Source organism: Erythrolamprus reginae, chromosome 2 (assembly GCF_031021105.1).
Source record: "Erythrolamprus reginae isolate rEryReg1 chromosome 2, rEryReg1.hap1, whole genome shotgun sequence".
NCBI classification, from domain to species: domain Eukaryota; kingdom Metazoa; phylum Chordata; class Lepidosauria; order Squamata; family Dipsadidae; genus Erythrolamprus; species Erythrolamprus reginae.
In genome coordinates, this window is record NC_091951.1 from 160,067,445 (window position 1) to 160,092,886 (window position 25,442).

General features: G+C 41.7%; 1 protein-coding gene across 2 annotated transcripts in view; it reads right to left on the reverse strand.

The window, feature by feature from the left end:
• Window positions 1-3,060: 3,060 nt before the first annotated feature.
• Window positions 3,061-25,442, reverse strand: part of CEP131 (centrosomal protein 131) — a 36,737-nt gene continuing 14,355 nt past the window's right edge. For both annotated transcript variants that reach the window (XM_070740188.1, XM_070740189.1), the window contains exons 7-26: window positions 25,257-25,418; window positions 22,847-22,964; window positions 21,601-21,723; window positions 21,279-21,447; window positions 20,705-20,805; window positions 20,271-20,465; window positions 19,664-19,855; window positions 19,165-19,302; window positions 18,706-18,831; window positions 18,280-18,396; window positions 14,496-14,598; window positions 13,713-13,914; window positions 10,769-10,876; window positions 10,158-10,275; window positions 9,070-9,144; window positions 7,178-7,320; window positions 5,842-6,019; window positions 5,340-5,536; window positions 4,423-4,483; window positions 3,061-3,422 (exon numbers count right to left, since the gene is read on the reverse strand). In XM_070740188.1, coding sequence (XP_070596289.1) covers window positions 3,348-3,422; window positions 4,423-4,483; window positions 5,340-5,536; window positions 5,842-6,019; window positions 7,178-7,320; window positions 9,070-9,144; window positions 10,158-10,275; window positions 10,769-10,876; window positions 13,713-13,914; window positions 14,496-14,598; window positions 18,280-18,396; window positions 18,706-18,831; window positions 19,165-19,302; window positions 19,664-19,855; window positions 20,271-20,465; window positions 20,705-20,805; window positions 21,279-21,447; window positions 21,601-21,723; window positions 22,847-22,964; window positions 25,257-25,418 — 2,701 coding nt within the window. In that variant the 3' untranslated portion in view covers window positions 3,061-3,347. The remainder of the gene's footprint in view (window positions 3,423-4,422; window positions 4,484-5,339; window positions 5,537-5,841; window positions 6,020-7,177; window positions 7,321-9,069; window positions 9,145-10,157; window positions 10,276-10,768; window positions 10,877-13,712; window positions 13,915-14,495; window positions 14,599-18,279; window positions 18,397-18,705; window positions 18,832-19,164; window positions 19,303-19,663; window positions 19,856-20,270; window positions 20,466-20,704; window positions 20,806-21,278; window positions 21,448-21,600; window positions 21,724-22,846; window positions 22,965-25,256; window positions 25,419-25,442) is intronic.

Sequence of the window (25,442 nt, forward strand, 5' to 3'; positions counted from 1 at the left end):
GGGCGGCTGCCCAAGATAAACTCTGTATAATTGATATAACACAAGCCATAATATTTGGGAGAGATTAAGCCTTGTTGTCTAGAACTGAAGCATCCCAGGCTTTTTTGAAGCTCCAATTAGAAAACAGCAGCAATGCTGTCCTAAGAATACATCAGAAACATTTAGGTGTTGGATTGGAAGCTACTCCTGTGTCTGACTGATCCAGTTTAAGGAGCTTTGTGCTGTCTTGCCAGTAGTTTTAATACAGCTCTTTTTAAAACAGTGTTTCTGAGGTTGCAGATGGAAATATTCATCAGGTAGCCTATATACTTTGTCCTTGAATAATTGACTACTGAGGAGGGCTTTGAGGACATACTTTTGTTGTTGTTTAGGGATGAAGGTACACCTGTAGGTCCATGGAGTTATTTGGGGTGGGTTATATTGATATCAGATTTCCCTTCCTGAACTAAATCTTCCTTTTCCTCCAGGACCTTATCTGCCTATCCTCATTCCTACTTTGCTGAACTGAGTAGTAATAGAAAAGGAGGAATCACAGAATCATACAATTGAGTGACTCCATTAAGATAATGAGGATAGAATCCAAATTAAAGCTTCAGTTCAAAACAAAACTTATCACATAAGATGAAAAGTAGGTTGCATAATGGGCCTTATTTCCTTTTCCCATTATTTCCTTTTTGCACATTTTAAAAAGTCCTCTGTTCTCCAGCAGAACTGAGGTTAAAAGCCCTCTTGTATGTCACTTCTCTTCTTCAAGAGGAAGTTAGTCTCAAAGTTCCTCTGATCTTCCATTTGTGAAAGGCTTGATACAAGACAGCTGGCAAAGCCAATCAGCCTTTATAAGCCGCCCTCCTCCTTCTCCTCAGATGAATCACTATGGTTACTACGTCTGTAGAATTCCTTAGCAACTTAAGTTTAAAGTAATCTGAAATAATACATGTTGGAATTTTAGTGGCTGGAGAATTTAGGAATAAAATATTCACTAGTTAGGAATCAGGAATCCCCCCCAAAGGACAAGAGTGAGGTGAACAAATTTGCAAATCTTATTTGTGTTATTTCTTCATGTCTCTTTTTCCAGAACAATTTTTTTTTCCTTGCCTCAGATCTTATTCACCATTTGGTGAGCCAAAAATAGAAATGGAATTTACGTCTCGCAAATCTCAGCTTTCTATTTCATTTTAATTCCATTTAAGAAGCAGCTTCTAGCTCTCGTGTTTTCTCCTTCTGGAATCTCAGAAGAGAGAATTGCTAAGTGGGACGTTCAGTTAATGCTTTTGATGCATAATATTCTCCAGCTTCTCCATAAGGTCTAGAAAATAGTCTCCTATTTTTGTGAGCTGCTCAAAACATGAAATAGAATATTCATTCAACCCCCTCATTCCCTCACATAATGTGTAAATTATGGAGAACATAGCATCACTGGAATACCCTATAATACAACATGTTACTGTATTTCTATTTTATTTAAATTACTTTTATAAAAGATGACCAGGCTGAACCAGAGGGCGAGGTCAAATACACCATCAGTTTGGAGACTCTATGACCTTCGGTCCCCTTGCAGCCAATTTGCCTTTACCATTGTGTATAGGTAGCATGAAATAAACTCATACTGCATTTGAACTCTTTCCTGGCTCCTGATTTCTTGCATCTGACATTTTTCATAATACCAAATCGGAGTGTCCATAATTGGAATCTGTGTCAGAAAACTTGTATATTGTGGTTCTAAAACATCACGTAAATAAACTGGTGGTATATCCAAAAAGAAGGCATATAGTATGTAAGTAAACAAAAAAACAAGCAACTTGTATTTCAAAGGCTAGAGGTATCTTAAATATCAATTTTCAAATATTCAATATTTGAATCAAATATTGATTCAAATATCAATATTTCTGCATAAATGAGTTAAAATGTGGTCCGTTCTCCATAAAACTAGAAATTGGTTGTTCTTGACTTGTCTGGTTGTTTAATTACTATTATAAGGATGATATAGTCTTTTATAGGGGGTTTGTGTAAAAATGAAAAAAAAATAGCCCTTCTGATTTATGGTTTTCATAATTAGACAGGATAGATTATTTTTAAAAACATTAGATGAGCATTAAGAAGTATTAAAAAGTTACTACAGTAGAACCTTGACTTACAAATTTAATTGGTGCGGTAAGTCGAAAAGCTCATATGATGAAACATTGTTTCCCATAGGAATCAATGGAAAAGCGATTAATGCGTGCAAGCCCAAAAATAAGAAACCGGCCGCCACCACCGAAGGAGGCTTGAGCCTCCCGATCCTCCCCGCACCTTTGCCATACATGTCAGGAGAGAGAAGCAGACGGGCAGCAGCCGCAGCGGAGGCCAAGTCTCGCTCCGGGCTGTGCCCCCTCTGAGCGCTCACCGCCTGTCCCTGTCAGCGGCCCAGCCACCTTCACCCGCCCGGACAACCGCCAGAGAGGCTCCTCCGGAGGGGCGCACGGGGAAGGGCTTGAGCCGCCGCCTTCTCCTTTCCCCGTGGGAGCGCCACACCTCTTGTCTGCCCGGCCTGAGAGGCACGAAACCGGTGCTCATGCCGGGCGGCCCGCCTGGAACGCCAGCAATGCCGCCGGGCCGATTGCCGGGTGGGGCGCGGAAGGAGGCGAAGGCGAGGAGAGCGCTGTTAACTGCAAGAATCTTGTAGAAGTTTGCCCGGGGACGCTGCCGAAGGGAAGAGGCGTAGGGAAAAAGCGGGGCGAAAAGTCCTGAAAACACCGCCAAAGCCGGCATCCCAAACCGTACGCGAGGGAACTCTCAGGAAGAAGGATGAGTCAGAGGCAGGTCTTGGCGGGCCGATTGCCAAGCGGGGGCGGGGCACGGAAGGAGGCGAAGGCGCCGCCGCACCGGCCCCCATCCCGAACGGAGCAGGGACAGGCAGTGAGCACTCGTATCCCGAATTTGGGCTCGTAAGTAGAACAAAAATATATCTCCCCTCCTAGCTCGCATCTCGAAATGCTCGTATATAGAGCAGCTCGTATGTCGAGGTTCTACTGGATTATAATCTGATCAAAGGGAGAGAAAAAACACAGTTCCAGACAATCATTTTACAAATTAGCTGTATTTTACTGTCAAAATACAATGTCAAGAAATGGAATATCATCTTTTTTCCAGATATATTCTTCAGGACAGATCTCAGAACAAGTTACAAAAATAATCAAGGGGGGGGGGGGGGGACAGGACAATCTCATCCCTATCCCCATCAACAAACAGATTAGTGTTCATTTTGACTTCATATTTTCTGAACGGCAACAAGCAATTTTCTTTTGCTATTTTGCACCCTCATTTGGCTCTGCCCTTACAGGGCCACTGGTTAGGGTTAGTTCAAGTTGCTACTTGGTCGTTAGCAACTGCTTACGTTGCTGCTCCAAGAGGGATTCCAGATGCTCTGCCCTCTTCATGGCAGCCTGCAATGAGAAGAGAACTCACTTAAAGCGTCATACGTCTGAGAGCTCTACTATATATCTAAAGAGCCCTACACCTCAGAGAAGAAGCTGTTGTAACAAAGACCTTCTAAGGCAGGAATGACAAACTCTATTTCATTGAGGGACACATCAGGGTTGTATTTGACCTCGGGGATCTGGGGAGGCATGGTCAGCTTGACATCCACCAGTGAAAATAGAGCTTAGGGTAGCCATGTGCAGCTCTCCTAGGCTCTGTTTTCAACTGTGACGGACGCTGCAGTCCTCTGCCAGCCTTCCTGAGCTCTGTTTTTGTTGGCAGAGGCCTTGCAGGCTGGTCCTTCGCTGTTTTCCTCTTGTAGCCCTGCGAGTCAAATCTAAGCACGCTGCGTGCCCGATCTGGGCCATGGTCCTTGAGTTTGGCACTCCTGTTCTAAAGTGTCCTTTCCAAAACTGACACTTTTAATAATTATTAGTGACAAGATAGACTGAGGTAATCTGTGTCCTTTCCTGATATTTACACTCCTTGGCAAACAAAAGACAACCTAAGTTTGCATTCCTTCTTCCAATGATCTCAAACTATATTTTGTGGGATTAAACTCTTTTGTGACCAGGTTTGTCTGGCATCTTGTAAGACTTATAAGATATAGTAAAATTAAAATAATCAAAGCAAATCTCAAGGGAGCATAACAGAAAGTTTTTCAGTATATTTGCATCAGCAATTTATGATTATAATCAGACTGAACCTTAATAGTCAGAACCAGGAATATTAAAAACTAGTGTTACAAACTTTTGGGAGGGGGGGGAATCACTGTATCAAAATAAAACAGAGAATGGGGGGGGGGGAGAAAAAACCCCAATTCATCCAATTTCTGCATTTCTGTAATGAGTCAGTTTCATGAGCTTGTTTCTCCTCATGGAACACTCTCCATTTGTTTTCTTGGAATTCTACCTTAAAACCATTATTATTCCACACAAGAACTGACAGGGCTTTATAGAACCTCACCTCATACTGCTTTCGAAAGCTGTTCACAGCCTCCTCTTTCTTCACAATTGCTGTCTTCACTCTACAAAGAAGGTCAAATTAAATGACATTTGGATAACCAAGCAACAGGTTCTTCATTAACATAATCATTAAATGTATATTCCATTTTTCTGCTTACATAAGCACTACATGTAGCTTACAAGAACAGGCAAAAAACTAACAGGCTATTATATCCCTGAGAAGATTGGGGTTGTTGTTTTTTGGCTGGACATACACTCCTCAGAACAGCATAGGGACTGGAATCTTTGGTCAAAACCAGGACTGGAGACACTCCAGATAGGACTCTTGCAATTCAGCTCTCTTCAGTTTGGGCTGCTTTGTGTCTTTCTTCTTTGGGAAGAAAGTACAAGGAGGCTTAAATGGGACTGTGCTTGGAAGTGTTCCATCTGGGACACATAACAATAGGCTTCCAGTGGGGGAAAAGCCTTCACCTCAGATTCTGCAGGTCAGAGGGTCTCCATTCAAGCCCTGCAGTTTTCATATTCCTCCTACGTCTATGAATGAATCATTCCTGTATACATTTAATGGGGTGCATTCAAACACGAGAGGCAATAAACCCCCAAAGTGTGTAAAATATGAGTTAAGCTTTGTTCTTGGCTTTGACTGAAAGTTCAATAAGAAAAGGAAACAGAAATATTTGATTTTAAATTGATTGGGAAGCTTTAATTCTCTATTTTACACACAAACACACTTCATTTGTAAAACAGCATCTTTGGCACACAGCTTGCCAAATACACAATGCCACTATTTATGCTTTGTCCGTGTGGCTTGGGAAGAATGGGAATGTAAGTCAGGTGGCCTAGACCAGTGCTAGACTCCAGTAGGATCCTGGGTCAGAACTAAACTTCTTTACGGAAGGTAAACATAGCTGTTGTTACCTTTTATGCACCTCTTCCAGTTCCTCCTCTTTGTCTCGCATCACTCTGTCCAGCTCCAAGCGCTGACGGGCACGAAGCTCAGCCATTTCTATCTTGAGGTGTTTGTTGTCTTCCTCTGTGGTCACCAGTCGGTCTGCAAATTCTTGCCGAATAACCTCAGAGAGGCTGCTGCGCTCCTGAGCTAACTGGTCCTTCACCTATTACAGTAAGCATATGAAAATCAATAGCACTGAGCACTTATTATACTGCTTCATGGGGCTTTCCATCCTTGTCTAAGCGGTTTACAGTCAGCCTATTGCCCCCAACAATCTGGGTACTTGTTTCACCAACCTCGAAAATGCTGATTATTGCTGTAAAAAAGTTTAAAAATTTGCATGCATGGTATCTTCATTTAGTTCTAGCATTTCTTTATGCCCTTAGAGTATGGGTTATTGCTAGATCAATGTCAGTTATCCAGAAAGGTATATCATGGGATTCACAGGTGTCAACTGTCCCAACTCACCTTCCGGATGTCCTCAACTTCCTGCTCCTTCTGGCGTAGAAGACCTTGGAGACGAACAGTCTCACTTTCTGTTTCCAGCAAACGCCCCTTCAGCTCATTGCAGCGTTCCTGAAACCTTCGTTCCGACAGCTCCAATTCCCGCAGCTCTAGTTCATATTTGTCCCGCATTCTCTTTATTCTAAATAGAGAAAGGAATATCATGTTTCCCTAAAAATGAGACCCTATTTTGTTGGGGGGGGGGGGGTGTTGAACCCTGAAATAAGTACTTGGCCTTATTGCCACGCATTCAAAAGCCCGATTGGGCTCAGGGATGTTTTATTTTGAGGAAAACAAGATATTATTTGATTAATTGCACTCTTGAGCAATAGAGGTATAGAGTGCAAGTTCTTTTTCTGTGCAGCAGCATGGTTTTTAACATTATTTTTCTGAATTTACAAATTATGAAGAATAGAATGGCACAATGGCAATTTGTTCAGCTACTAGGATCAGATCTGGGCTGCAGTAAGAGTTCAGACAATTTTCTCTTTATAAGACTTACCATGGCATGAAAAATTAGGTATGGAAATTAGAGACTTTATTTAAGGTTGCAGTCACAAATTGCATCTTTTTAAATCCTGAAAATGGCAGCCCTATTAAGATAGACCAGAACAGGAAAGCAATTCCGCAGAAAGCCTAAAACTATTGAATGAGATAAGAAGAATCCTGCAATTCTGATTGGGCTCTTCCTGCTTTCCCTTTATACACTTCAATGAAACAGGGAGGTGACTGCCTGAGCCACTTCCAAAAGTGATCTTGTCTTGGACTACCATACTTCCACTATTCAAAATGAATTTATTTATAGTTTTACAGCAAAGGGCTCAAGATGTTCATGTGTACCAATGCCTTGATTCAAGTACTAAAAGTATATCACCACCATCAGCTTCCTATTAAGGACTTTATAAAGCACAACCTCATTACTGTGCTTTCCTAAAAATTCTACCGAATGCTAATTCTGAGTAGCCAGTCTTGAGAATAACAATAGCATTTCTTTATTTATTTATTATTTATTACTTGGATTTGTATGCCGCCCCTCTCCGAAGACTCGGAGCACTTCACAGTGCTTTCCAGCACTCTCTAAGCAGTTTCCCGAGTCAGCATATTGCCTCCAATCTGAATCCTCATTTTACCAACCTCGGAAGGACGGAAGGCTGAGTCAATCTTGAATCGGTCAGGATCAAACTACTGACAGTAGAAGGCACAATTAGCCTGCAATACTGCATTCCAACCACCGTACCCCCAGGGCTTTTGAATGTGCTTGGTTCTTTGGCCATCATTCTTTCATCTACCTGCATCTTACCTGCTCTCTGCAATCCTCTCACATTCATCCTTGGCAGAGGACATGTCAGCTTCTAGCTTCTGGATGACTAGTTCAATCTCCTTGTCCCTTTCTTTCCGGACTTCTTCTCTTAGCTCCCGTTCTCGAGTTAGCAACCAGGCCTCCTGAAGAGGAAGCAAAGACCCCCCACCCACCCCTTTTGTTAAAACAGTCTACTGTTGAAAAGCATTCTACTTTGAAAAAGGTGCAACTGGATCTCAGGCAAGACACTATCAAGCAGAATGATGTATGTCCCCAAGCTTCTACCAGCACCTTTGATGGGTTATGTTGCCTTACTTCAATGCTTCCACAATCCCCCCCTATAAAATCCTCTGAAATGGCAGAAACTGCTTAAGGGCAAAGAAATAGAAATAGTCACCAAGTTATATTTATGCTGACTCGAATCTTCTTATTTAAGCCAAAAAGGAGAGATGAGTTGTTTTGTTGTGTGCATAAGCATCAATTTGTGCCAGTGCAGCTTTATTTTTCTGATCTTATATTTGAAAGAAAGACTAAATCAATTCACATCCTGCTGATGTAGCCACATCTGGTTGCCTCAATAAAACATTTTGTTTAGGATTGTATTTGAGGTATCCTGTCTCTTTCGCAGGTTGAAGTTGAATATACTGTATGAAATTAATATCTAAAATATTCTTGCTCTTTCTCCTTTCCCCAGTCCAAAAGAGGAAGCAATTTCTTTCTGTTCTCTTCTTTCTGTTTTCAGTTTTTCATCCTTTCTCAAAAATGCTAAGCTAACTTCCATAGAGTGGAGCACATGCATTTTTTCCCAATAACTCCCTATTCCTTTCAATTAATCTTCAACAAATCAAATAATATCTTCTCTGTATATCTTTTCAAAGAGGATGGGGTTTTTTTTGCCGCAAATACAATCTTTGCAAGGCCTCTTAAAACTTGCATTCAATATTTATCATTAGCACCTTTCCTTGGGAATTATTTCCATATCTGCTTTCAGGTCACTCCTATTCTTCCTAACTCACCAAGCCCAAGCCCAAATTTTGTAATTGTTATCTTAGCTATTTTCTTTGTTATTGAAAGTATTGAAAGAAATGATATAGACATACTGTAGTATTCTCTAGGATTAAAAAACAGTGTTTTCATTGGCTCTTACTGGCAGTGCCTGTATTACATTGCCTGTATTACAGGCAGTCACTGACTCAGCACCATTCATTTAATGATCATTCAAGTTACAATAACAATGACTTATGCCCATTTTTCATACTTACAACTGCCGCAATATCTCATGGTCAAAATTGGAAAGCTTGGCAACTGGCATATTTTTATGACATCGTGCCAAGATCATGTGATCACCTTTTGCAACCTTCCGACAAGCAAAGTCAATGGGGAAGCCAAATTCACTTAACCATGTTATTAACTTAAAAATTGCACTGACCACCATGGTAAAAAAAAGGTTGCAAAATGGGGCAAAACTCACTTAACTTCCTTGCTTATCAACAGAAATGTTGGACTCTCAATTATGGTCGTAGGTCAAGGACTACCTGTACTCATGTTTATTGTATATTGTGTAACTGTTCTCTAATCAGTATGATTCATGATTCCAAGTCCCCTGATGCATGTATTTTGAACGTGTTTTAGTTCTGTAATACACCCCATACTAACTTCTTAAAGCTTTGTCTTTGGTCTCATATTTCCTATAAGCGATCATGAAAAGCTTTCACAAGCCTTTGCAAAAGAGATACATTTGTAAATCAATATTTAACAAATGTGCATGCATATCATTGGGAATGTTTTGTCAACACCAGGAAAGTTCCCCTGAGCCACTGATGGATCATGAGTGTGTGGCTTAGGAAAAGAAGCTCTTTTATTTTATTATTTTATTTATTTTATTTTATTACCTCTTTTTTCAGGTAAGTGGCCTCCCAAGCCTGCTTCTCCATATCCAGTTGCATCTTCAAGCTCTGAGTCTCTACCTTGAGGAGGAGGGGGGGGGGGGAAGTATAAAGAAAAGAAATGGACCAGAGTTCTTCTGCCTCTTTCCAATCTCCAGTACACAAAGTCTGAACCACCTAAGGCATCCAAGTTGCAAGTCTGAAGAGGATGCTATTAGATTACACACTAAGGGGGCACATAGTGAATTGGGCTCATTCTGCAACAGTCATGAATCTGAAAATAGCCTTGGCCTGTAGCTACAGGAAAGGGAAGAGAAGGGAAGGGAGAGACACAGAAGGAGGGAGGGAGACAGACAGAAACTTTAAAGTGTCCCAAATCTTGTTCTGGTTAATGTCAAATGGCTTAAAGCTGTATCTCCAGCTTTACCTTTCTAGTTCCAGACTTCAAAGTTACATGGTCAAACTGATGAGATAATACGCCACTCCATATGTGGCCTCATCAAGCTGCAATTCCCTCCCTCAAGAAGGGCTTAGTGCCCTTTGAGGGGAAACGGGGATGAAACCTTAAAACAATTAATCTGGATTCAAATTCCAATCAAATGTTATGAAAATAATTTCCTGTGGCCTACAATGATATATGAATTATGTTTTTCAGCACACACCTCTCCCCCGAAAAAGCTTGACATGATCTAGTTCTATTTTACTTGCCTTACACATCCCTCTTATATTCTGTCCATCTAATATGTGCTGAAGTAATGAGAATAAGACCAGGTTACATAACCTTTCTGAATTACACATTACTTCAGAGAACAGCCCTACATGAACAACAAGACCTCAGGATACTGTGAAAAACAACAGCTCAGATCATCAGCTACAAATGCCGCGAACTAGAGATCAAACTAAAACCTTGCAAGGAGGCAGAAAAATTGTACACGTAAGCAAACAAGCATTGTACTGATGTGCAATAAAAGTAACAATGCAGATATTTAAAAAGGGTCCTCTGCCTGCTATCATAACATTTTTTTCCAAAGTTCTCACAAGCGTTCTTATATGTGACAGCAAAATTATATAGAAAGTCTAGAAATAACACAGACCTGATGACGTCGCTCCTGTTCTTCCTTCCCTTTCTCATATTCTTCCTTTAAAGTCTTGGTAACAATTGAATTGTTCTCTTCCAATTGCCTTCGCAAATCCTCCAGTTCAGCTCTTTGCCTGGGAATCAGAGATGAATGCCACAGAATAGAACTCTTAAAATTCAGGCGCCAGTGCATACATTTCCCAGACTTAAGATGGCTCCCACCAACCCTCTAAAGTTATTAATTGGAATACATCCCATACACTGGAAGTAATCAAGTTAACAATATTACTTCAATTTAATCTGTTTCCAATAAAATATTGTTTGCGCATTAGCCACTTGGTGTGTCGCTCCAACCATGCTAGAACAACTGCAACCTTTAGACTGAAAAATGCTGCATACAACGTGGTGGGAAAAAATACTCTTGAAACAGGCTATAAAATTAATGTAGCACTGCTACAGGAATTGGTCATCTGAAGAAGATATATGTATTTATATGATAAATGTATTTTTTACCTTTGCGATTTCAAGAAGTTGGAGTTCTTTTTTCCTGAGCACTGCCTTGTCAGTGCAAATGGTCTATACCATTTGCATACCCACCAGTTCTGAACCCAACAAGCCTTCTCTCACCTGGCAGCCTGTTGGTTTAGCCTCTCCTTCTCCTCAGCCACGTCAGTGTAGAGCCGGCGCCGTTGTTGCTGTAGAGATTGCTCCTCCTGCTCCAGCTGCTTCTCATACCTGTTCAGAGGGAGCCTTTCAAAGGAAGTCTTAGCAAGTCATCAATATCCTTGCCTTGACCCGACATTATAGGAAGCGTAAAGCCAAATATTTCCTCAAGTGGGAGGGAAAAAATAATACCTTTAAAGAATGCAAAATCATTATTTGACCCTCCCACCCACCCCCTCCAAAGTCCTTCGGGATTGGGTGGCATAGAAGTTGAATAAATTAAATAAATAAATAAAGATGTGGAAGTTGCAAAATGGAAAAGCCCTATAACAAAGGATGGAATACACTGGCATAAAGGCTCAATTACAAATGCGTGAGGCAGCACATAAAACATATTTCAGAGAAAGGTACCCAAACTGCACCTATTACTTTCCTCCCATAGTACTGTATTGGGTACAGTGGTACCTCTACTTAAGAAAGTCTCTACTTAAGAACGTTTCTAGATAAGAACCGGGTGTTCAAGATTTTTTTGCCTCTTCTTAAGAACCATTTTCTATTTAAGTACCTGAGCCTGGAAACATTTTCCAGGAAATTTGAGAGCGGCACGAAGGCCTGGCCAGTTTCCTGCCATTCCCCCTTTAATCCTGGCCATCTTGGGCTTTTCTGGGCTACCAGCACTGTTCCCTGTAAGCTGCGCACGTGTGCGCGCGCTCCAAAATACCCCCGCGCGCACCTTTTTCCTCGGGCGCGCAGTCCCCATCCCCCTGCCAGCCCGCGGGGGGGGCGGGGGGGCGGGCGGGGAGGCGCGGACAGTAGAAGGGAGCCGCGGCCACACCTGCCTCTCCATGGTGCCTCCGGCCCCCTCGCGCTCCTGGCCTCTCAGCCCCGCCCCCCACCTGCCCGGCCTCTCTTTCTCCTCCGCTGCAAGAGAGGGGGGAGGGGCAGGCGTTCTCCGGAGGCTGGCGGGCGCGCGGGCCGGCGCGCGCTCTTCCCATCTCTCTGCCTGCGCGCCCGCCCGGAACATTCAAAGTAATGAAGAGAGAAAGGAAGAGGGATGGAGAGAGAGGGAATGAAAGATGAAGGAAGGGAGAGAGAAACGGGGAGGGAGAGATAGAAAGGAGGGAGAAGGGGGTAGTTAGGGAGAGGGAAAAGGAAGGGCTTGGAGAAAGGGGGAAAGAAAGATAGAAAGGAAAGAGGGAGGGAGAGATAGAAAGGAAAGAGGGAGGGAAAGATAGAAAGAAAAGAGGGAGGGAGAGATAGAAAGGAAAGTGGGAGGGAGGAAAGAGGGAGGAAGACATAGAAAGGATAGAATTATGGATGCAAGAACTTGCTCATGTGTGATAGCGCACGCCCACACTTACTTACTTACTTACTTACTTACTTACTTACTTACTTACTTACTTACTTACTTACTTTATTTATTTATACTTATATGCCGCCCAGTGCCAAAGGGACTGCCGCTCAGACACTATACTTTTCCGCTCACCCCGAAAAAAATTTAGAGGGAACACTGGCTACCAGAGGAGCCTTTCGGTGGCGCTTAAGGAGGCTTTGGCAGCCCAGAGTGAATGGAGCATTTTCCTTTCTCTGGGCGCTTGGAGAGGGAATAAACCATTTCACTGTGGTGACTCCCTCATTCTGCCTCCCATACACCCAGCTTGAGTTTGCCTACCGGAGCGTCTGGGTGCGGAAAGGCAAAAGGGGGTGCTTCGCCCCAGCCAGATCAACTTGGCTTCAGCCAAACCGAGGAGTCACCACAATGAAGAAAAGGTGCCGGCTACAAAGCAAGTGAGCGAGAGAGAGGAGAGGGGAGCTCTCAGCATGGGAAGGAAGAGGAATCAGCCGCCACCTTTGGTTTGCACGCATTATTTCTTTTACATTGATTCCTATGGGAAAAATTGCTTCTACTTACAAATTTTTCTACTTAAGAACTTGGTCACAGAACGAATTAAGTTCTTAAGTAGAGGTACCGCTGTACTTGCTTAAGCCCCAATACCAGCAGTTAGCAGTCCTCTGCACTATATTCCTGTTTCTAAACCAAGAAAAACAAACACAACTCAATGATGCCTCTCTGTGGACATTTGAGCTCTCCTATCTCTCCATTCTGCCCTTAGAAAGCCAATGACATACAGTAAAGTATTTTCAACCGAATCCTGATGTCACTTGTTCATAAATTTACAGGACTGCTATCTTTTCTAACCTAGTGAAGAAAGTCATCTTGTTATCAGGTATGAATGCACATTCTGTGCCTCACTTTCTTCTAGGCCACTGTTGGCTAACCTTTTTTTCCTTGGGTGCCAAAAAAGCATGCATGCACACAACAGCATGAGCGAGTGATCCCTGAGCTCCCCTTGTGAATGCATTGGTGGCACCTCTCAGCCTGTTTTGGTGCTAGTAGGCCTCCCTGAAAACTCCTGGAACAAAACATGGACAGGAGGCTGCTATCCCCCCCCCCCCCATGCTATGTTTTAATCCCAGGTGGCTTCAGGGAGGCCTGCTAGTACCAAAACCTGTGCATGTGCGATCCCCCCAATTTCCTGAGCATGCTGGTTTCCTCCTTGATTCTTCCCTCCCCAATTTCTTTTCCCATTGCAGCATGTGGAAATGCCCTGCTCCAGCGCATTGCATGGCAGAGACCCGAAGACCAGCTGGTTGGTGGGAGATGCACCGTGGAGTTGGGCTGGGTGATAGCTGGCGTGCCTGCAGAGAGGTTCGCCATAGGTTCACCATCATAGTGTTCCTTCCCTAAAAAATATTACACAAGTTTCTTCCTCCTCCTCCTGTTATCCCACCAGCACCACTGGGTAATTTTGCCCCTTTCCCCTCCCCTCTTTGCACATCTGCAATAGCCTTTTCCAGATCCTCATTCTGCCGCTGGACACATTCCTACTTGCTCCTCCCTTCATACCGTTGCCTTGCCAGTTCTCTCTCTCGCTGCCCTTGCTCTTCCTTCTCGTGCTCCAGCATCTCTCTCAGTTCTTCTGTTTGTCGAATGTAGCGCTGAGCTGCACGCTCATCCGACTGCAGTAGTTCTACTTCATGCAGCGATTTCAGCTTTTTGATCTCTAGCTTGTGTTTAGCAATGAGCTTCTGGATTTCAGGCTCCAGGCCTGAATGGGGAAGAAAGCAAATGGGAAGTTACAGTTTACAAGTGATGATGTGAAAGCAAAAATTTCCACTCTGTACACCCACCTCTTCTCCCTGCAGATTCAGTTGTTTCAATAATCAAAGATGACAAAAGATGAATGGAGCTACTAAAATATATTAAAAGCATTGTACAGTCCTGACTTTTAACACATAATCATCACATTCCTAGGAGCCAAGCTTAATTAGAATGAAATTGTATCTTTATCATTAGTAAAAAAATACCAGAGAGCATAAAATGTACCTGTCTGCCTATATTTAATGAAAAAGAACTACTATAAATTGTTTCCTGCCATAACTAGTTCTAAAACATCTCAAAGCATATTTGCCTTTAATAATATCCTTTTTAAAAAAAAGAACAGTTCAGGTATTGGAGCTGAAGCAAAGAAAGGAAAGTGGGAAGAATAATCAGACCTACAATCCTACCTAGACAGTCAAAACAAAGACAACATGCTTATGAAACAGTTCTACCTGGGGGCACTTTTTAACACTAAAAAGTCTGCTATTGGGACAAGAATCTGCACAAATAATGAATGCTCAACAGCACCTTTAACAGTGATCTCTTTGATCTTCTTGGTCTTTTCATCAATCCATTTCTCTCGGCGGATCTTTTCTGTGGCAGTCATCAGTTGTTTCAGCTTCTTTATTTCCTTCATGTGAATTAAAAAGGGGAAAAGCAAGACTTATATCAGATTTTCATTAAATTCCATCTTGTATCTATGAAAGAAGAAAGCAATTCTTCAATAAATCTGCAATGCACCAGAACTGCTTTAGAAGGGATAAAAAGAATCAAACAAGATAGTCAACTGAACTTCCTGGAATTTTCTGTCGTTAAATTTCAAGGCATGCAATGCATGAATTGACATTACTTACGAATAATTCACTGTAGAACCCTAACCCAAACATACCCCACAACACACACAGGTGGTTTATATAACAATAACATTTAGTCTTACAGTATATACCACTCCACAATTCTTTACAGTCCTCTCTAAACAGTTTAAAGAATCAGCATATTTGCCCCAACAAAATGAGTCCTCGTTTTACCGAACTCAGAAAGAGGATACTTTATACTATTTGTGTATATATCTCGGTATGTAATTTATATACTTAATTATTTATATTATGCAGCCATATAATAAAACCTTGATTGATTGATTGATTGATTGATTCATTAATTCATTTTATTTTAAAATAAAATTGTTTAAAATAAAAACCTAATTAATAATGCCATATAAATGGTATTTTCTTCGGCTCCAATTCTGGAAGACAAATTTCAAGATCTGAATTCAAAATAACAACTAAAATATTTAAGTTCTAAGTTTATACACCCAAAATGATTAAGCAACGGAACCTCTAGTAAATCTTTTTTCTCCACTACAATAGTTTGGGCCAGGAAAATTAAGAGAATCAAAGCTTTTTATTCCTAAAATTTGGGAGGCAAAGAATACTGAACAAACCACAACAGCCTCAAATGATTATGTCCAGCCTTTTTTTTTGTAAGGGTTAATCTATTTGGAACTCTGGAAAACATCAAGTTCTGATCTGCATCACTCTGGAGAGTCTCTAGCAATAATCAATGTTCAGATTAGGAGCAAGATAGGAAAATGAAGCTCCATTATGTTGCAGACTAATCTTAAAAACAAAGAAAAATGACATTTAAAAAAAACAAAGCTGAGGAAAATGGGACATCTGAAGAGAGGGAATGTGCCAATTTCAGTGCAGCTGGTTGTTTCCTCAAGAGCTGTTTTAGAAAAGAATGTGATATATATCTTGCAGCAGCATTAAAAGAAGGGTATGTGTGTGCGCATGCGTGTGTGTGCGTGTGTATGTGCAAAGAGAAAGGGCATGCATAAGGAATTCTAATGTGTTTTCCTATCAGTTTATCAGTTCTTTTTGAGACTGATGAAGAAATAAACAGATCTTCTTGGTAAATAATTATTAGGTCAGGTAAATGAACCAGATAATATTACCATTCAAGATAGAAGACTGGAAGACAAGAAAGTGAAACAACAGGCAAGCCTAAGAATGTCTTTCAACAGACAAGATACCTTCTGCCCTTAACATAATTATGGCAGTAACAATTAATGTGGTTCCCGGTTTATCACAAATGAAACCTGAATATTCAGTTGCTACGGAAGGCATTCATAAAGTGCAAAACCACATGATGATGTCACTTAGCAACTGCAGTCCCAGCACTCCCCAGTGGCAGTCATAAAGCACATTCTACTGGTCGTTAACTGAAGCCCCCTCCCAGGGCAAACCATTCGAAGCCATAATCCTTGGTAAGGTAAGGTAGTGCTTTCAACTCCTCCAACCTGCCTATCTTTCTCCTCCCCAAACCATCACTGCCCTTTAGGCTGCCCTGTATTATGCCTTATGGGGTGGCAAGCACCTCCAGAATAGTACAACACTGAGGCTGCAAGAAGCTCCTGAGCCACCATTATATGCCCCAGGAAGTCCAAACAGCTAGCGTCAGCAAGAGTCAAGGAATGCTGGAGGCAAAAAAGGCACAGGTGGGGGAAGACAGAGGAATTGCAGCACCCTTGCAGTCATAAGTATGGATGGGCTGCCACACACTCAAATTTTGGTCACATGACTGCAGGAGCAGTGCAATGGTCATAACTTGGGTAACAGATCTTAAATTCCTTCATCCAGAAACATAACTTTGAACAGCTGCTGAATGAAAAGTTGACTAGCTGTTTCTGAAGAGCAGTGCTACTATTTTACTCCAAAAGGTTATATAATGCATACTTTTCTATAATGCAAACTTGTATCATTTTATCCCTTTTACAAACTGTCTTCAATGCCTTTCCAAATTATTTATTTATATAATTTATTAGCCACTCATCTTACCATATGTTAACTCTGGGCAGCTTACAGCTTAGAGTCATAAAAATACATGTACAATTAAAACATAGATAATTAAAACCAACATGAAAACCTATGGACTCACGGGGAGGGGGCAGGGGTGGAAGTAGGGGGGAGATGGGATCTTTTGTTACTCGGTCAACAACCTTCACTGGGTTGTTCCACAACTGGCACAGCCACATCCTTAGGCCGTTACAAAAGGTTAGGAGGGTTGAGGTCAACCTTACATTGTGGGGGACAAGAAGTTCCAGAGGGCAGGAGCAATAGCAGAGAAGGCCTGGACCCCGCCAATTGGAACAATCAGGCTGATGGGACCCATATCATCCATCCAAGTGGGGTGAGATGGTCCCTCAAGTAACCTGGACCCATGCCACGAAAATAATCAAGAGCTATAATCTACCTCCACATCTATACACTGAAATTTAAAAACAGGTGGTTACGTGATGCTGGGTCTATCCACTATCCACCACCAATCAAAACAATGTGCATGTCGGTAATAATGAATTGCTAAAGCATTTAGGAAATGTTGCCTTTGCTTCATAAATACCACAGCCTGTTCTGCTGGACACTAAGTACAGAAGCTAATGAGAGCATTATTATCAAAATCATGGAATAGCACTTTGCACCAAATTGCAATGTTTGCCATACCTATACCAAGAGATATAGGCACAGCACCCTCTAAGAAATTAATGAAGAATCACATTTAATGGATCTAGACCAGCACAAAGGACAAAAGTTGAAGTTAACAGCATGCACAAAGTTTACCTCACAGAGGGGGCCCAGAGTGCGCCAGACCTAAACAGAAAGAGGAAAGATGAGAGAAATGGGGAAGTGGAAGGAGTGTGAAATAAGAGTTGGAGGGGGGGGGGGGGAAGCAAGGATACAGTTTAAGCAGAGTGCAGATTACTTCTTAGCATAGGGGTTAAATAAAGTGACCAAAGGAAAGAGCTAATATTTTGGGAATATTGCATCAGTTCAAAGTGCTTTTCAAGGCAGGAATAATCCTAATTTTACTGAGATCACATTTTTTAAAAAAAAATCTACCACCCTTCTCAGTACCTGCTAGTTTAGCTTGCTTGGCCCAAATTAATATGTATAGCAAGTCCTAGCTGAAGTTGTCCCTGTCTGTCTATCCATTCATCCGCCCATCTCAATCCTGACAACTTTAAGACACATGGAATTGAACTTCTGGGAGCTGAAATTCAAGTATGTAAGTAACAAAGTTGAAAAATATTGAGATTATAGAAGAAAAACCATAATGATATAAAAGATTGCATTTCAGTCTCCTCATGTTACTAACATTCAAGTGGCTTCCAACATTCTCTTGGTTGATATTCTCCGGAGTGGATCAAACACTATTTTCTCTGCATAAGCAAAATTCATTCCAACGTAAGTCCAGTCATGTTTTATCTAGTTGCTCTGCAGCTCTCCCAACCCTTATATCAATGTCATTTGCTCACCAACTCATGCTGCTCTTGCATCTGGGCAATTTTCTTTGTATATTTCTGATCCACAAGCTTCAATTCAGATACCACCGCTTCACATTTCTGATTCAAAGCTCTTTTGTCATCGATGAGCTGTAGAGATGTGGGCAAGAGAGTATTACTAACAATACAACATAGTTTGTACTAATGTGACACATTAACTAGCTAGAAGAAAGTACCTGGGATCAAACTGCGGTCTTATTCAGATGAAAATGGATACAAAACTCCCCTCTCCCAACAGAGCATTTCAACTAAGAATGCCAACTGTTCTAGCTGATGCCCACAGAAATTTCTGAAGAGATATGCCAGCAATACAAGTGATGTTAGTTAGTAGGTGAAAGATATATTATATTCCCAAGTCCTATATGGAAAGGAAAGGAAAAAGGAAAAAGAAAAGATTACCTGGTCAATGAAGGCCAGGTGCCGTTGGATTGCACCTTCATACTGCTCCCTCTGCATAGTTAGTTGGTGAGTCAGCTCTTTCTGTACATCTTTAACATGCTGTCCAGTTATATCCTGCTGTTGAGCCTACCAGGACAAAGAGCAAAACCAAGGCATTTAAGAAAACCTAAAAGGTATACTATCTGGTCAGTCAACAAGCAAAGAAAAAGAGGGGGAGGGGGCGGAAGGAAAAGAAAGGACATGTAAATATAGCCATTGGGATTCCTAAGCAGATCATTTACTGATACGGATTGTTCATCACCAACAACACTCTGAAATCTGCCTCTTTCGCAGTTCAGGTTTTAATTTCATGCATCTTTCCACACAACAGAGCAAAATACTGGGTTCTGTAACACAGCCTCCTCCCCATCTTTCCTGTGGCATATACAGACCCATAAGAACCAGGTTCTGGTCACCTACCAGTGCTCTTTGTAGAAAAGCAACGGCTCTCTTCTTTTCTTCTACTTCCAACTTCAGCTTCTGGATAGAGCTGGTGACTTCTGTGGCAACTGCTGAGACCTGATCCAAGCGGGCAAGTTCTTCTTCTGGCAATAATCCCTAGTAGACGCAATAAGCAGCAAAGGATCAAACTGAGGTACAACTTCCATCCTTTAAGGACAGAAAGTATGCACTAATATACCAGCACTGAAAACCTTGCTTGTCATAAGAACCATTCATCATAAAATTGCCATTTTACAACGTCCATCATTTCCTAAGGAAGATCCAACTATCTGAAGCTTCTCAATTCTATCTTAAGAATAGATTATTGGAAGCCATAATGCCAATATCAACTTAATAGTATTAAACCTCAAATACTTTTTGTTTCAATCAGGCAAGGCAAATGCTCATTGCTTAAAACAGCCATCTGCCCTGCCCCCCCCCCCCCTAAATCAATAAAATTTAAATGTGCCATATTCACCTCTTGCTGTGAAGCTGAGGCAACAGACCTGGGTCGTTCCTGCTCAGATTTTTCCATCTCATCTAAAAAGCTCATTATATTCTGAAGTTTTGTTTCTGACAATAACGTTCCTTCTTCAGGGGCACCCAGCGAGCAGTTCAATTTTCCAAACTTCTCTAGGTTGTCAGTTGTTAGAGAAATTGAGTCCAAGTCCTATATTCCAGGGAAAAATTATTGGGATCAATAGATGTAGACCACTATGGCAGTACTAAAGAGAATGATTTCAACCTGCAACAATTAAGGGGAAAGGAGAATTGATGTATGATTCCATTGATTAAAAATAATACTTTAATACGTTTCTCTTTGGGGATTAACTGTAAATGTTTGGAAAACAACTACAAATGTCTTTTGAGTTTAAAAAAAATATTCCAGTTCACAACTTTCAAAAGTTTGCTCTAAGCAGAGTACTTGATATAAAGCCAAAAGCAATGGTTGATTATGTGCTTGTCATTTCCAGGATCTTTTCCCCAAACCATTTTCACCCCAGCCCAAATTCTGTACAATTTCATCCAAAGCCATTAAAAAGGATATAAGGAGAAAAGACATTACAACATCATATTTCAATTACCCCATCTATCCAAGAATATTTGTAATCCTTGAAAAACTTTGGTTGATACGGTAATGGTGGCAGAAATTCTGGATCCGCTTCCAAAAGCTTTAGGGTGTCTAGTAGGTCATGAAAAGTTACTTTGGAATGCATCCTACTGGCTGTGCTCATCATAACATCCAAATCTTCACTGGGCATTTTTCCCGAACTCCCATCCTGGGAAACAGAGACAATCCATGCGATGAAATTTTATGAAGAATTCTAAATAAACATTATCAGTATATTTCACTGACATAGGGAGTCATCCATCTCATCTCTAAGGTTCGCAAAACCTTATACTTCCCAACTAATAAAAACATTGAAAGGTACAGAAATTGGGAACTTTACAAATCATGAAGAAAGAATAAAATAAAAAAAGTATTTAGGCTTTCAGGAACATCAGAAGTAGACAATACCTGTGGCTGTTCTTCAAGTCCATTATTTTGTGTTGAGCGACAAAGAGACGCCATGGCAGAAGCTTCTTCTAGATCTATTCCAGCAAAGTGGAAGTTGGCATCTGCAGTAGCAACAAAAAGCATTTGCTTCAGTAAGAATGAGAATTTAGAACTGGCCTTTTTGTTGAACAAGAACAGGTATGTTTTTCATTTCGAGAACTGGAGTATAAGACTAAGATGTCAGTCCAAGTTCATTTTTGAAATAATTTTTCTGGGTTTTCCAAGCAATTCCAAAGTGTGGCGAATCAGCTTTTCACTACAAGTCTATGAGGATATATCAGCTGTCCATATTTTTCCATTATCATTATTTGCCTGCATGCAAATTAAATATTTCCAATCTTACTCCTTATTTTCAGCATGTTATATTTGTTCCTCCTCACTGCCTTGTACGACCAAACAATGCCATGTTGCCATGGGTTTCAATGCTATAGAAATGTTTTGTATTGAAACAGATTTAGTGTGTGTACTGAATTTAGAGAAATTAGTTCAGGAGACCCCTAGGCCAAATGTTCCAAGGCCACCCATTATTTCTCACCTGCATTGTTGGCTTTGATGATGCTGTTAGCAGGACTGCTATTTTTCAAAGAGCTGGCTTTCTCACTTTTCTTTCTTCTGGCTTTCTTGCCTTCTTTAATTACTGCCATCTCCTCCTCCGCCAAACGCTGTGTCTCTAAAGCTTTTTGTGTTCGTTTTTGTTGCAGCTCCTAAAAACGAAACACCAACTCACATTTCTGTTCTGTTAGGACCCATTTCCTTGTCCAAACATACCTGACCTAGCTTTTAACCCAAATAAATCAAGCAAGACAATCCTGTCTTCTAATGCCCAGGACTAGCAATATCAATAAGCAAATGGCTACCTGGATGGCTGCTCTTCTGGCAAGGCGAGCTTTCTCTTCTCGTATTTTTTTCCTCTCCTCATTTCGTCTCTGCTGCAAGTCCAAGATGTTGCCCTCATCTGTGAGCTGCTGCTGCTTCTTTTCCTTAAAAACCATAGAGCATAAGCATTATAAAACTACACAATCGTGATCCTATCTCTAGGACACAGAAAAAATCAACTAACTTCCCTATCATCTAACTACCGGGGAAACTTGAAAATCAGAATATCGTGCAAAAGTTCATTTATTTCAGTAATGCAATTTAAAAGGTGGGCCAATACCAGCAGATGATATGGCTCCCCAAATCAACACAGACTATGAAAACTTTTGCATCTCATTTGAAAACCAAGGACCCAGAGTATGGAGGAAAAATGGAGAGGCACACACAACAAGATGCCAAGATGCCTGAAGTCTAGTGTGGAGTTCCCACAGTCTTTGTTGATTTGGGAAGCCATGTAATCTGCTGGTGTTGGTCCACTGTGCTTCATTAAGTCCAGAGTCAATGCAGCCGTCTACCAGATTTTGGAACACTTCCTTCCGCAGACGAGCTTTATGGGGATGCTGACTTCATTTTCCAGCAGGACTTGGCACCTGCCCACACTGCCAAAAATGCCAAAAACCTGGTTCAATGACCGTAGAATTACTGTGCTTGATTGGCCAGCAAACTCGCCTGACCTGAACCCCACAGAGAATCTATGGGGCATTGCCAAGAGAAAGATGAAAGACATGAGACTGAACAATGCAGAAGAGCTGAAGGCTCTTCTGAAGCATCCTAGTCTTCCACAACACCTCAGCAGTGCCACAGGCCATGCCATATTGATGCAGTAATTGCTGAAAAAGTGGCCCAAATCAAGTATGGATGCATACTTATACTTTTCAGAGGTCTAATATTGTTCTATGTACAATCCTTTTTTAAATTGACCATATGTAATATTCTAATTTTCTGAGATGGTGGATTTGAGTTTTCCATCAGCTGTGCCACATAATCATAACAATTATGACAAATCATGGCTTGAACTATCTTGCCTTGCATGAAATGAGTCTCTCTCATATATTAAGTTTCACCTTTTAAGTTGCATTACTCAAATAAATGGACTTTTGCATGATAGTCTAATTTTTCGACTTTCACCTGTGGGACCAACACCTCATGCATTTGAAGCTTATGCAAAACAAAACATTATTTCAGCATGTTCAGAACTTTTGTATATAATATCTACATAAGACAAACCTCTCTTTTGGAAGCTAACAATCGCTCAAGCTGAGCTACACCTTCCTTGTGCCTCTGAGATTGCCGACGGTACCAGCGCTGGATTGTCACAGCAGCAGAATTGACTTGGTTAACAAATCTAAAACAGGACGGAAAAAAATCATACAAGTTGACTTGGTTTCCAACTACCATGTCAAGCAAAAGAGTTCCTGATGTTAAGAAAGGCACAGAAAAACATTCCTGAAAAGCAGATCTTGACCACAGGGCTTCTATATTCAAACACTCCTCCCTCCAGCTTTTAGAAATCCAGAAGCACTGTTCAAAAATACACTGTTCTAGGAAGGTGTGAAAACATACCATTTGGTAACTGCAAGCAACTTTCTATAATTCACTAATTTCCTAACTAAATTGCTTCTGTCGGACTTCAGAATTCCGGGAGGCCGGGTTGCAACTTTTACTGCCCAAATTTACCTGGTTGCTATTAAAAAAAGAACCAGGCTTTTACCATGTTTCCCCAAAAATAAGACATGTCCTGATAATAAGGCCAACAGGGCTTTTCAGGGCATGTGTTGAAATAGGCCCCCCAACTACTTTCCGGGGAAAGAAGGGGGGACATGCCGAGAGCCGCTCTTTCTCTGTTGGGCACTCTTTTGGTTGGGAGAGCGAGAGCAAGCATGAAGTGTGTGTGTGCACACCCCATAGGACTAACTCAGCTCATCTGGGCTCTGCCTATGGCAGTTTGAAACACACTCCTGCCTCGCTTTTCCTCGCAGGCAGACATGCGTTTCAAAATGCTGCCAGAGGCAGGCGATCCTGTCCTGTGGGGTGTGTAAGTACCGGCCTCTCGCTTGCTCTCTCTTCTCCCGGTCAAAAGAGTGCCCACCGGAGAAAGAGCAGCTCCCAGCTGGGAAAACGAGAACAAGTGTGAGAGGGTGCACACACACACTGTGGGACTAGCTCAAATCCTCTGGGCTCTGTCTATGGCAATTTTAAACACGCTTCTGCCTGTGAAGAGGCAGCAAGGCTGATCAGGAACACGGAGCCCACAAGCTCACGGCTTGAACAGTAGACATCCCTGTTGCCACCCCTTTGGCTCTACATTCCGCTGCAGCCTCCCTCATTCGCTTGCTGGCTCAGGTCTCTCACCCTCCACCTGCCCTCCCCACGTCCTTCAGACAGGGGAGCAAATCCCTGCAGGAACAGCTTCCCATTGCTTGGTGTTGTGTCCACTGATCCTCCCCCACCTCCAGCTCTCGAACAAAGCAGGAGGGGGGAAAAACTATTGCGGGAATCTTTTGGCTGCACGCTGAACGCAAGAATCTTTCTCTCTTCAAAACTCCGCCAGAAATGAGGTTTGTGAGAATCCTGGAGTGAAAGGAGAAAGATTTCTTGTGTTTCAGCGTGCAGGCAAAAGGTTCCTTATCCTGGAGCTGTGTCTTGCATGCACTCCCCCATCCCCGCCGAGAAATGGGCGTGTTTGGAAGAGACAAGGAAGCATGTGCCCAGCTGCTTCTGCCACTGATGTTTGGCTGTCAGCTATTATTATTATTATTATTATTATTATTATTATTATTATTATTATTATTATTTATTAGATTTGTATGCCGCCCCTCTGTAGACTCGGGGTGGCTCACAACACAATAAAAACAGTTCATGACAAATCTAATAATTTACAATTTAAAATATTTTTTTAAAACCCCATTATTAAGCAGACATACATACAAACATACCATACATAAATTGTATGGGCCCGGGGGAGATGTCTCGGTTCCCCCATGCCTGACGACAGGCAGTCCGTAAGAGTTTTTTCCCCTTCCACTTCACTTGAGAGTCGGTTTGTTTGTTTATTGTATGTATGTATGTATGTATGTATGTATGTATGTATGTATTTATTTATTTATTTATTTATTAGATTGCGTCTCGCTCGCCCAACATGTCCCACCTGCCAAAAATGAGTCTTTTTGAGACCCACCACACTACCACCATTGTCTCATGGAGCAGGACCTGCAAGGCTTGTTGTGCCACTGCATGCACGAACAGTAGCACTACCGTGAGGCAGCCCTGCAGTTTGTGCATGCAATGGCACAACAGACCTTGCAGAGTCCTGCTCTACGAGGCGGTTGTGGCGAGCCAACCACTCTGCTACTGCCAAGAATAGGGAGGGCGGCGGTGATGGGACATCCAGTCCCACTCCTGCCCTCTGCTGCAACCCCCAAATAATAACACATACACCCGATAATAAGGCCAAGGCCATATTTATAAGACCATCGTATTTTCGGAGAAACACAGTAACTGGAAATTGCCAAATCAGATATGGCAATTAACGAATAACCCAGTTACTATATGGCCTCATTTCACTTGCTCTGAATTTTCTGCATAATTTGTTACTTCTTCCTATCATATTTCTTCCTGTCAGTTTTGTCAGGCTTACCGCTCAGCCTCCTCCTCAGACACTTCTTGTACCCTAGTTGGGGGATTGCTACTACTGGTGTTATTGTTCCAAGCCAGGATGTTGCTGCTGGAAAAGTTTTTCTGTGATTTCATGTAACTGCTGCCATCTGTGTCTTCATTAGAGGTAGCTTTGATGATGTTGCTAAGAAGAGAGACAATAATATTC